The 13281-nt window shown below is 39.1% G+C and overlaps 1 protein-coding gene across 1 annotated transcript; it reads left to right on the plus strand.

The window, feature by feature from the left end:
* Positions 1-10565: 10565 nt before the first annotated feature.
* Positions 10566-12395, plus strand: LOC108881056 (ras-related protein Rap-1b). The gene has a single exon (XM_018672826.2). The coding sequence runs from the start codon at positions 11062-11064 to the stop codon at positions 11686-11688; it is 627 nt and encodes a 208-aa protein (XP_018528342.1). The 5' UTR covers positions 10566-11061; the 3' UTR covers positions 11689-12395.
* The last annotated feature ends 886 nt before the right edge of the window (positions 12396-13281 follow it).

The following is a 13281-nucleotide window of genomic DNA, read 5'->3' on the forward strand; positions in this document are numbered from 1 at the left end:
ACCTGTCCTGATGTTTTTTTTCACTCACAATGATTTCAGCTGTCATAGCTTACTGGGACAATTGAACAGAATTCTTAATGTTTTCAGTAACACATGCTTTTCTTACTGTGACAAGTCAAAATGTCACAGTTGGAAAAGCCTGTGTTTCAGTAAAAGAAAAATTTGACATGGCTCAATTATTATTTTTCAAACCCTGTTTGTGGTTTTTAATGCACCTATCCCATTAACATATGCCCATTCAACTAAAACCTCACCATTTTGCTTCAATTGCTGTCTAAAATAAATCTGACAGTGATTATAGGGAGTATTTTATGAGTCAGTGGCAAATTAGACATGGAAGTGGGAAGATGAAATGTCACCTGTAATCAGTAAATGTTTTTAATTGACAGCAAAAGAGAAGTTCTACAGCAGGAGCACCATAAAAAATAAAAATAAATCCAACATCAAACATCGAACAGTTACATAACCTTCCAATTATTTTATGTAACTGTGTTTGCTCGGCCTCCTCTTCGCTCTGATACCCCAGCATTCATTCATCTGTGGATGCTGAGCACCGTCACCACATATAGTACATATACATGACATTTACTGCATACACTTAACATGTCTGCAGCAATGTGGAAGATATGGCAGCACTGGTAAAACAAAAAAGAGGCAATCTGTATTAAACAACATCAGAAGACTTTTTTAAAATAATGATAAGTAAAACTGGTTTATTGTGCAAACATATGTTGAATGCTGTGTATTTTTTTTTTTTTAGTATGGACTCAAGGAAGCACACATGTTGCCACGGTAACAACTAATCAGGATCCAGAACAAATCTATGAGAATATCATCGTCCTTTATTTTACCGTGGGATCCACTGAGGTGAAACTGCATATTCAGAGAAGATGAGAATAAGATAAATAAGAGTAAAATACAACATTATAATACCATTATAATACCACACAATACATAAAATCAAATCAAATGTCACCATCATATAAAAACCAGATGTGCTTGGTTCACCCAAGTCTGCATACATCCTATTGGCAGATATCAGTTAGTCACATTACTATCCATTATCTCGCTGCATTACACAGTCAAACAAAGCCCCGGGTCATGTGCCTCAGAACCCAAACATAGAAACCAATCACTATGCCTTCATGACACTCGAGACTTTTCACACTTCCACTTTGGAGACAGAGTGCAATATGTGTGTGTGTCCTTCCCTGTGTATTTGCAATGTACAGCAGGCCACCCACTAACATCAGGACCCACACTGGAAAATCAGGTGAGAGTTCAGCACAGTTGAACTCACTGACTGCTGAGGAGGAGCATGTCATCGCTCATTCAACGCAATCGGCTCTGTGTACCAATAGTTGAGATGTCTACGTTATTATTGTTCTTTGAAAGCGTCTATGTATGGAAGCCCAAAGAGTTCAGTGTTAAATGTATTTCTTTTTAAAGAAATCCTGAAAAAATATTACATTAATGTGTTGGGTCAAAAATATAAATGAAACAATTTGTTCAATAATTAAAGAAATTATTCAAATGTTATTCATTATTATTAAATTTTATTACATCATTCATTTAATTACAGCATAACTGAACAGTCTTTTACTTTTATTAGGATTTTTTCTTTATTTCAAGATACCATTTTTTTTAAATAGTTTTTTATTTAATATCAGCATTTTTCCCATTTAAACTAAATATTTGTAAAGGAAATGTTAGTCTCTGTGTCTGTGTAATGTGTTTATTTATATTCAGAGTTACTTTGATATTGTTGTTGCTCTAGCTAACAGGAGCTCCTGGCTAAATCTGGGAGCATTTTTGAGCTTGCTTGCTTCAGAGGCAGGGGTTAGTCAAATGTTTGAAAGGTGACAGGGAGGTGATAACACAACAAGCAACATTATGAAATAAACTGTGGCATTAAATAAAAGTATTGCTGAGAAAAACTGGCCATTTTTACATGTGGTTTTTTGGCGCATGTTTTGCACACGTGTAGTTAAAGATCTTATTCTGGTTTCTGAAACCTGGAGATATCCCTGCTTTGAGAAATCTGGATTTACTGCGTGGAGTACTCTGACAGAAAGCACATGTATGCATGTCTAAACCTTATCCAGGCTTACGAATGTTCCCTGTTGCCACAGAACGCAGGGGCTTAGGTGGTGGGACATTAAGGCACAGCTGCAGACAGAAGCTGCTGTTGATGACTTCCAGTTACTAGTTGACTGAACTGGTGTTAAATACTAGTCGTGCTAATTATACAATACTGGAAAGCCAGTAACCTGTTAACCAGCTGCTCTGTATACAGTTGACCAAAATGTATGTTATAGATATTTTATTTAAAACCATCACACATTAAAAAAGAGAAAAAATGGCAGTACTGGCAGCAGCTTCCTCCATTTCAGTCACATTCATGCAAATTTCACCAAGGTTGTTGACTGCCTGAAGTTATCTGCAGTGCCTGAAGAATGCGTTCACCTTGAAGAAGGTCTTGAGAGAGATAACTCAAACCCGGGGTGTTCAAAACAATAGATGGGAGGATATGTTTATCTTGCACGGGGCAGAATATGCTCAGGAGTTGGAAAATTCTCAATACATCACTTGGGATTTGTTACTCAACATTTCCCCAAGGTAGCTTGTTGCATAAGTTGTTAATGGATGACTCTGGAGAGTGAGTCATTGACCTTACTTCAAATTTATAAGCACATTGTATAGTAAAAAAAAACCCAGACTTTATAGGTCTTTTATGCCACCATTTTTTCCATTTGGCAAAAAGTGTTAATAATCTCAACTGTCTCGCTGAACCACTAAGCTGCCAGTGTTAACTATTTTTATCCTTTGATCACAACAGAATTGTACAACAAATGTTTCTGGTGACCTTGGCTGACCTGCAGCATGAAGTAATACAAATGATGAGAATAACATACAGACAATGACTCTGAGAGAGCTGGCCTAACTTTTAACATTCTTGTGTGCTACTGTTACATAGTGTCACTGTGAACTTCACAAGTTTGTTAATTCAGAGCCATGCCTTTAAGCCTGCACTCTCGTTTTTTTACTTATACATTTTCAGTTAGGCAAATACACATTTTACAATACTTGACACACTCTCTGTCACTCTCTCCCTCTTTCTTATTTAATCTCAGTGGACGTGAAACATTTGTATGGCCAGAAAATATTCATTATGAAATACATGCAAGGCTAAATGTTAATTTTCTTTAACTAGCTTCCGGGCCTCTGGACATAATTTAATTTAAGTCTGGTGTAGAGTGAAAATTAAGTTTCTGATTCTATTAAACTTTATCATTATTATTAAAATGGACATCATTGTTTGACTGGTGGCGGTAATCAAAAGAAAGGGAAATAACTGCTTGCAATGCAATTAAGCTTGGTGCTTCCTTATCGTATAATTATTCTTCTAAATTAATAAAAATATTCCAAACAGTATTATCATAAAAACACATTATGTTAGTTTGCTATAGGTGCGTTCTGATGTAGTAGTCTGTGGTAAAGGCCACTGGTGGTCCAGATTTGATATATGGATCTGTATCATGATTTTCTATTTCTCTTATGAAAGCAAAGCGTACGTTTGAGGAAATATGCATACTTAAGCATGAATTTAACCTCTGTGTTACTTGTCTAAGGATGTTTTCCTATGGTAAGATTTTAAACCATTCAATTGTTCTGTTAGAACAAACAGCACTTTAGTTTATTTTTTTATTCACCACATTGTACTTTCAAGGACTATAGCTCTGCCCTGCTAACACAAAAACAATGCTGCTCCTTTATCTTAAAGTCTTCTAAATGGATAATCAGCTGATAAGATGCTGACATTTGCTTTGGATGTGTAGCATTAGCTTTAGCCTTTGTATATCATACAGTGTATGTAGCCATCATGTTCTTATTTCAAGTTCCTTTTACAGGCTTCTCATTTTATAACAAATCATCAACATCAGTTTTCAACTAACACACAGAGTTTGAACAAAAGCCTTAGCATACACTAGCTAGCTACAGCACAGCAACATCTGCTTCATCTTCATTACTAAATGTGTAGAGAAGTCACTTTCATGAGGATGTTTGCCTTTTTGTCACATATTAATCTGCCAATGTGTAACTTTTACCCAGAGACCATGGTAGGCAGCGACACCTCCACAATGGTGGTGAGCAATACGAAAAAAATAGAGAGCATAACATTTATGTGTACAAGTTTGAGATGTAAAATTGGGTGAGGTTATACAAAAATAACTAAATAAACAGCAACAAATATGAGTAGCAACAACTCTAACTTCACGCTGCAAGGAATGTATCGAGAGTATGAATATAATTGTACATTTTCACCCTGGAGTCACTGATATAATAAATCTACTTTCTAATTTGAAAAATCCAGTTATATTTGCTGCCCTCTGGGTCTCCATCTCTACCACTCAATAACAGCATAATAATATCCAATCACTGGGGGAGAGATAGCAGTGCTCTGCTTAACAACAGTTATTTGAAAAGATAATGACACTGGAGGTGTCAGTGAGGTGCACAGAAACTTCCCTTGTAGTGGTTTATAAGTTTAACATGGCAACTTCTCGATACATAACACCTTTCACCAAGGAAACTAAACACACAAAGCACTGAGTCATTGATTCTCCAGGCAGCAACAGCAGAAACCAGCAAACCTCTGTTCAAATTAAAAAGATGCTTTCAGCAGACTGCTCTTTTGGACAACAACTCTCTGAGAGCAGGTCTGAGGACTCTTAACCTCACAATAATGAGCACATGAAATTTCATTTTAAAATATGTTTCACTACAGATTCAGATTTGACCTTATTCATAAGGTTATGTCTAATGTTGGCCTTTAGCAGCAGTGATTTTTACTGTAAAACCATCAGCCTGAGCTGTGTCAGCTGATGTGTATCAAAAATGCAACCACCTATTTCCAAAACATCGATCAAATCTGAGTCTTTAATTAAAATGATAATTTAAGTGCTCCTGTTTAGACTGAGAGAATTCTCCTACTTCATAAGCAGTTTTTCTTAGCTCATGAAAAATTGTCTCTGGAGAAATGATTTTGATGATGATACATCACATTCTATTCCGTAACTCCTGACTTTGCGATTTATAATGTGTGTGTGTTTATTGTGTATCCTGTCAGCGATGGGATGAACTCTGACAAAGGGATAAAGCACATCATACAAACGTGTCATTTCACTCAAACCTAAAATAAATACCTGCTGCTTCTCCATGCCTCTTACCCAGCTGCCCCTCCCCCCATCCTCCCTTCAGTGCCACAGGTTGCATAACAAGGCCCTCGTACAGCCAGTCCAAAATGTTTTTGGTTTCATCACGGGATGTTCTGAATGTGTTGGCTACGTGCAAATGAGCATCCACATGCTGTATGACTGTATGACTCACTGGGCTTTTCTAATGGCCTACTTAGCTCTGCTGATTTAAGATGCATACAAAGACTCCTCTTCAGTAATTGCTAACCTTGACACAGAAAAGTGGCTGTTGTCTGGCCATATGCTTGTTAAGAAATGGAAGAGGAGAAAGGTCTCTGTTGATTGCAGCTGACTCAGTTCTTAGAATATGTTGAAATGAAATATGTCATTCACATTAGATAGAGATGTTAAATGGCAGGTGTTGGTTTTTAAACATCCCCACTTAGAGTAAACTGACACACACACATACAGGTAGAGCCTTTTAACTCATAATAAGTAATGCTTCCTCAAACATAGAGAATGCCTTCTAATGCAGCGAGGTGTAATGAGACCAGTCAGTCACCACTGGCAAACCGCAGTCTTTTCCCGCCCCCTCCACCACCACCATCATCATCGCCACACCTCTCATTATCCGGGACATGATGTTCCAGAGGCAAAGGACAATGTTAGAGGACCTGTTGCCAACAAACTTAGGAGGGATGAGGTTTAAATACACACTCGTGAGAGCGACCTGCTTGTGCACTTTCACTCTGTCTGAAGTCACAAAGCCGCTGACTGAAAAGGATGGATTAAGACAAACAAGAAGAAATTAGTGGGTTGGTGTTAGTAGGCTTTTGCGAGTTTTCTGGTCTGCACTTCTTACTGACATACATGTGAAGTGTATGTGCATTTGCAGCATGAGATTTGTTTGATTAAAAATAGAAAAATGTGCTAGAAGTCTAGAACAAGATAAGTAAATAGAAAAGTTCTTATTTATCAGCACCAGTTTTCACGATTGGCAGGACAAAGCAATATCAGGCTGTCTCCCTAATCGCATGTGCACTGTAGGGCTGTGACTTAAAGCCCAAATCCTGACATAACACAAACCCAATTTGTATCCACGCTCGGCTGAAACCTGCCAAAATGGATCACCTGTGAAGCAGCAGCAGCCGGTTGTGGAAGTTCTAGCCTTTCATTTGAAAATAATTCACACAGCCACAGTCTCCACAAGGGGAAGAATCCATTCCCAAAAATGTGCCATCTGATCGCTCCCTGGCTCGGGCCATTATGCATGTGTCACGCTGTTTCTTGTGCGAGACGGCTGATGGGAGCTGTCTGCAGCATCAGACCTCGGAGTTACATCTTTATCCAGCAATGTTACTGTTACTATTCATCGCCCAAAAATAATGAGGCAGTCCATTAAAGTCAAGCTAATTTAGCCTGAAACCCTCCTGTGGCTAATGTAGGAGTAGTGTGGCTCTAAAGTGTGGCTATTAGATATGTGTTAACTAATCAGCCAATGAAATAAAAAAATAGAACTTGTACACTCCTGTTCTGCTCCATACATACTAATTTAATGGCATTAATAGCCCACTGTGGCAATTCACTTTGCCTTTATTCCATAGGCAAACAAAGTGTCCAGATCCTGTGTCTGTTCAGACTTCATCATCCCCTCCACTGGAGAGCAGAGCCCTTAAATTGCCCACTTAGCTCAGCTGTAAAGATCAAATGACTTTACAGCATGGTGCACAGTTTCTGGGTCAGCCTCTACAACAGCTGTACAGTACACCTGTGTTTATTTCTGCCCTACAAGAAGAACAGAATAGCACTCATATGACACTTAACACTCCTTTATTAGTAAATATTAGGAACTGTTTGTTTTGCATTTTAAGTTCCTGCATGCAATATAAACTTTTTGTATTCCAAGTACACACTGTTGACCTAGTCACCTGAGTACATACTGACAGAGCTGGCCTTCTCACCTGAGTAGATATTGGTGGCATTAGACCAACAACGTGCGATGAGGCCACGTTTTCTCCTTCGCGTCCCGTGACAGAAATGTGACATGGCTAACTGACAGGACGGGCTGCCACTGGTATCACCACACCCATCTGATTAAACACAACCTGAAATGCACCACACATCCACTGAGTGACCTCTTATCCAGGTGTCAAACATGTTCAAAACCACTCTGCCCCTTGTTAGATCGCCAGTATTACCCCAGTAAAGGAGGTCTGGACCAGCTCTCTGTTTAAAGGGTAGCGTTTTAACAGACACTACTGTGTAACTGAAATGTTGTCAGGTGGATTCTCCCTCTTACTTGGTATCTTAATTTGTAGACTGAAGACAGGCATAGCATGTGTAAACAGAATACACATCCCCCCTCTTCTTTTGGAATCCTTCATTAATAGGACACTGGTGAGCAGTGTACAAAAATCATAGCTTAACAACATATCACCGGGTTCTGTGACTTTGGGCTCTGAGAACAGTGTGTTCTTCCCACAACCACAGCTGGTCATCATCATAGACTAACACCTGTGAGCCTGCGAGAGCAACCAGCAACCCAATACTGCATCACAGGCCAGGAAACAGCCAGCTGCTGAGAAAATGTCTCAACTGCTATAATCACACTCACATTTTTATAAATAAAACTGGTAAAAAGAAGAAAATGTAGCTTAATGCTCCTAAAACTATCTTGAATGGAAGATTTCTCAACAACACTTCAAGATAGTAACAGGGAATTATGCAGGGAAATTAGCAATTGAAAAAGATGCTGTGCTTGCTTTGAGCTAAACGCTAACATGCTCACAATTACATTTTTTAGCAGGTTACCATGTTCAGCATCTTATTTTAGCAGCTGAGGCTGATTTGAATGTCATTAATTGCAGGCATTTTGTCTTAAAGTAATTTTTAAAATGGCGTTACATACAGTTCAACCTGTGGAGAACATGAATGTCTATACAAAATTCCATGGTAATCCTTACAGCAGTTGCTGAGAGTGACACAAAGTGGTGGCCTGACCAACTGACACTGCCTTCTTCTGCCTTCTTCTCCATGCCACACTGCTGGCATGGACAAAAGTTTTATGGTTGCAAGCTTAATATGGTTTAAAATAAATTGAACTCAGCAAAATGTGGTGGGGTCTTTTTGGACTTTTTCACATTTGGGTTTTCGCTGAATTTAAAGCTGCATTACTCAGTGTTTTCATGTTAATAATGGATCAAATTACTATGTGTAATATGAGGGGTCACCTGTGGTGAAGAACCCAGATAATTATCAGCTACAAAGGCAACTGTTTACTGACATGTTTGCCACAACTGACAGTGTCACTGCTGTTTAGACATAATTCTTCTACCTGCAAGTGGCTAAAAATATTGATTGCAGATGCTTTAAAAATAACAATATATTGTCTTTTACACTAGCTACAGCCTACCCCCTTTAAATTTTCATTCCTCAAAGTTGATACTTTTTTGCCCTTTTAAGCTGCTTTCACATTACCCTTGTAGAGCGTCTTGACCTGTAAAGTAACTGAACTGTACCGATAACAATGGACAATGGACAGTTGAGAGAAAATGAAATATATAAGCTCCCTTGCTGGTACCATCTTGCTCCTGTGTTTAATGAAGTGAAAAAAACTGAGAGATGGAGTTGAATTGCTCAGGGGCCCTGAGCTTTAGTTTCAGGCCAATTTTGTCTCTAGAGAGGGGGGGGGGATGCCTGCCCGGCCGAGACAGAGGTCAGAAAGTCCAGAGTTAACATCCCCGAGTCCCTCTGCTGAGAAAATGCAGCGTGCAACTGTAACATGAGGAGATGTAGATGAATTGTGCAGCTCTCTCAGCAGAAAATCAGATCTACACGTAGAATAACAAACATGGCACAAGGGGAATCAGTTAAAATGTACAATCTTGGCAGAGAATGGGTAGAATGTATATCTTAGGTAAAAGAGCAGCTTTTGTTGTATCTGCAGTAAAATGCGGCCATTATTCTAAATCACATACACAGGGTGTTAGGCCAATGAAATATGGTGACATGAAATGTGCTTTTGATTGTCTAATCAGCCAATATACCTCATTACTGGCCATTACTATTCTCCAGCGTGAACAGTAATGAATGACACCACTAATTTGAAGCACATTTCTACTCATAAATCCCTTTCAGCTCCCAGGTAATGGATTCTGTGGTATCATAGCAACAAGTGACAAAGTCTGGGCTGGAGGAGCATGTGAGAGATCTGAGTATGATCATAATAACTGTAATATCATATTATTTTTATGTCCGAATTAGTGAATGCAGACCATTCAAGCTTCCCACACAGTTGACATGTGAATCCCAGCAGCACTGGGAAAACAACGATATTGAACACAGACCTTTTTCTTGTTTGTTTTTAAATGGGTTTTATAATTTTAATGCAAAAGAGAATAAGACCAAACATGCACTTTATGTTATGTTACAATAAACTGCAATTAACACACTGTAATGAAAACAATTGTGTCATACCTGTGTAAGACTGTGATACGCTTGTTGAGGGTGCAGGAACAGAACACCTCTGCCAACCTCTTCAGACTCTGACATGTGAGCTGAGCTTCAGACAGTGACAAAGAGACATCTCCCTTTGTCATCATGTGTCATGAGAGCAAATAAAACCTACAAGAGAAATGTCTGCTAAGACTCTGAAGTGAGAAGAGAAATGAAGATCAGCCTGCAACTAATAAATCTGTGCATGAAATAAAATGAGAAATTTTTTAAATAATTTTGTTATAAGTTGGATTGTATGCATTTTTCCTCATGCAGATAACAATCATGCTTTCAAGTGAGCGAGTCACTCTGTCTCCCCTAGTGGAATGTGAGATCAGTCTTTCAGGGATCAAATGACATTTTGGTTTGGACATCAACAGCAAGTTACTGACATGTTGTTCTCGTCTGGGCGGTCCACTGAGGACTGCTCTTACAAATACATGACCTTTCAATGATGACAACCAAAATGACTGCAAGAGCATTTATGCCACACACACTAAACTGACTGAATTTCCCTGTGGTTGCTTAAAGCAGAAATGACTTGCTGTTTATTTGATCAAAAACTGTATTTGATTAAAACTTGGTTTATAATTCACCTAAAACTGTAATGTAAGTAATTATTTTATTTAGCATGTATATTTGACAATTCATTCAAATGTGAGTCTGTAACATGCAGCGTGTCGGCGCCTGTGACGCCTCTAGTTAGTAGCTTTTCGTAGCTTTTGACCAAATCCTATGTTCGACTACTTTTACCTAAATTTTCTTCATCAATATGCAATTTTGGAAAGATATTTAATTTCATATTTTCTAACTGAAAACTATAACTCTTATTTTCAAGTCTGGAATCACCTAACTTCTGAAAAAAGCATGAGGTTTGTTGTTCTTTTTTATTTTTTTATTAAAGCCTCCATTTTTTTAACGATCTGAAAATCAATATTAAAGCAAGTTTTAAAAAAGTGCTTTAAAAGTCAGTAACCTTCTGTGGCTGGAAATATTTTCTGCACTGCATGCAGACAACTTAAAGTAAAATCATTTCTGTCATCTATTTTTTTTTCTCTTACCCTGCTTGATTTGCATCAGCGTCTATGATTGGCTGCTTTAAGTTCAGAGAGAGGGAGATACTGCCCTCTTCTGATTGGTTGAGAGCGAAGGGGGGTAGGGACTGTGTGAACATAAATACTGAGTGCAGCCTGACAGACACACTTGTATGCATCTGCTGTCATCATCCTCTTCAGTACAGCTACATCTGGCTCCATCACTGACATCAAGACCATTTCCAGACAAGTAAAGAAGAGGAGAATAAAGACAAACGACAGAAGAGATTATTTCCGTTTTGGAGAAGAAGAGCGACAGGTCACCCACCCCCATCATGTCTTATGAAGTGAAGGAGAAGACAGAGGTGCGTCTGGTGTTTCTGGGAGCAGCTGGAGTAGGGAAGACAGCCCTCATCCAGCGCTTCCTCAAAGACACCTTTGAGCCCAAGCACCGGCGCACAGTGGAGGAGCTCCACAGGAAAGAGTATGAAGTGGGGGGAATCAAAGTCACCATCAACATCATGGACACCAGTGGCAGCTACTCCTTCCCAGCCATGCGCAAGCTCTCCATCCAGAACAGCGACGCCTTCGCCCTGGTCTACGCCGTGGATGACCCCGAATCCCTGGAAGCGGTCAAGACTCTGCGAGAGGAGATCCTGGAGGTCAAAGAGGACAAGTACACACCTATCGTGGTGATAGGCAACAAAATCGACCGCCACAATGACCGCCTGGTGTCCAGCAAGGACGTGCTGTCCACAGTGGAGATGGACTGGAACCACAGCTTCCTGGAGTCCTCGGCCAAAGACAATGTCAACGTGCTGGAGGCTTTCAGGGAGCTGCTCCAGCAGGCCAACCTGCCCAGTCGCTTCAGCCCTGCGCTGTGCCGGCGGCGGGAAACCTTTCCCAAGGAGAGCAAGAGACAACCACCTATGAATAAGGCCAACAGTTGCCTCATCTCATAATGATGTGGAGCTGCAAAGAGGATAACACAAAAAGAGACTAAGAGAAAACTGCCAAAAAGAGACTGGACTGGACAGAAACAAAGAGACTGTGTTTAATGTGTTAAGACTCTAAAGAAATGCTGAGTTAATGAACCATGTATCCTCATCTGTCCTGTGAGCACTGCATCTGAGCCCACAGCAAGCAGAGATGCTACAATGAGGACATGATGAAAACAGATACCATCTCAAAGACCTGAAAGAATGTGGCTGAACTGCTTGAACTGTGAAAAAATGAAAAAGTGCACAGAAACTACTTACTGTGATTGTCAAAATGGTGACAGTGTAGAAGCAGCATTATGTATCATGAGCTCACTCGACTCTCTGTGTATGTGATGCTTTCATTTTGGGGTTTCGTGTTCATGGTGTTTAAAAAAGTGCAATAATTGTGAAGTCCTGGATGTTTACGCAACAGTCGGTTTGTGTCGCCATATGATGGTTTTACGAATCGAGTGAACAACAGAAGAAACTGGAAACTGTTTCTATTTTTGATGGCAACACATCAAACATTATGTTGTGACATCTTGTGTCACTTGCAGTTTTGAACTGCTGCTTTGCATAATCTTAGCATAATTATGCACATTTAAACTGTTATTTTGAAAGACAGGCTGTACATTTACTGTGTGTTTCTCGCTGTCTTCATTTGACTAATAAATTCTTTTTTAATGGGAGCTTTGCTCATGGGGTAACTGACTGTTTATTTTGGTCAGGGGAATTCAAATTCTGAAAAGTTTTTTTTCTTGTGAAAGAACAGGGAGAAAATGGCATCAGTGTGTTAAATGACTGCATTATTAATTTAAAGCTTTAATCTCGCTTGTCTGTCTTTAAAGTTGTCTACAAGTGATGTTAAGATTTATATCAGATTTAAAGACGATAAAACATGACTATTACCTCTGTTTGATTTGACTGCACATTATCTATTTTAATATTAAGTCATTCTCATAGGATATTGAGACATTTTTGAAGTAAAAGGCATATTACTCTGTCCTGTGTTGACCACTCGGGGACCAACAGTGCTGGTCAAACAAGAAATGTAAGTAGGTTTTCTAAAAAGAAAGAAAAATAAGACCTGCTGATTCACTTGACTGACCTGTGTATGATTGAAAGTGATTGGTATGGTATGGTATGGTATGGTATGTATTTACCAAAAAACTCCCTGGAAAGCAGTATTGATATGGAGTGAATGACTGAGGTGAAATAAAGTAAATGATGGACTTGCTGCACTGGTCTAACACAAAACCAATTGTATGATCGTTCTAGTCTGTGTTGTATTGCCCTCTGGTGGTCATTATGTACAACAGCAGCACTTTAAAGAAATGCTCTCTGTTGGTGAATATGAGGAAGCAGGTGTTTTCAAACAATTTTTCAGTATCAACCCAAATGAGATTTTAAAACAGCAAAGGGAAAAAAAAAAATAGAGTAAATACCTTGCCAACCTCTGTCTCCAGAGACAGCTACAGTATATGAGGTTCAGTCAAAAAAACAAAATAGGTTACATAATATCAGCTACTAGAAATGCATTCTGATGTCTACTGGATACTATATGTTCTTTATATG

The sequence above is a fragment of the Lates calcarifer genome, linkage group LG11 (genome assembly GCF_001640805.2).
Source record: "Lates calcarifer isolate ASB-BC8 linkage group LG11, TLL_Latcal_v3, whole genome shotgun sequence".
Lineage (NCBI taxonomy): Eukaryota > Metazoa > Chordata > Actinopteri > Centropomidae > Lates > Lates calcarifer.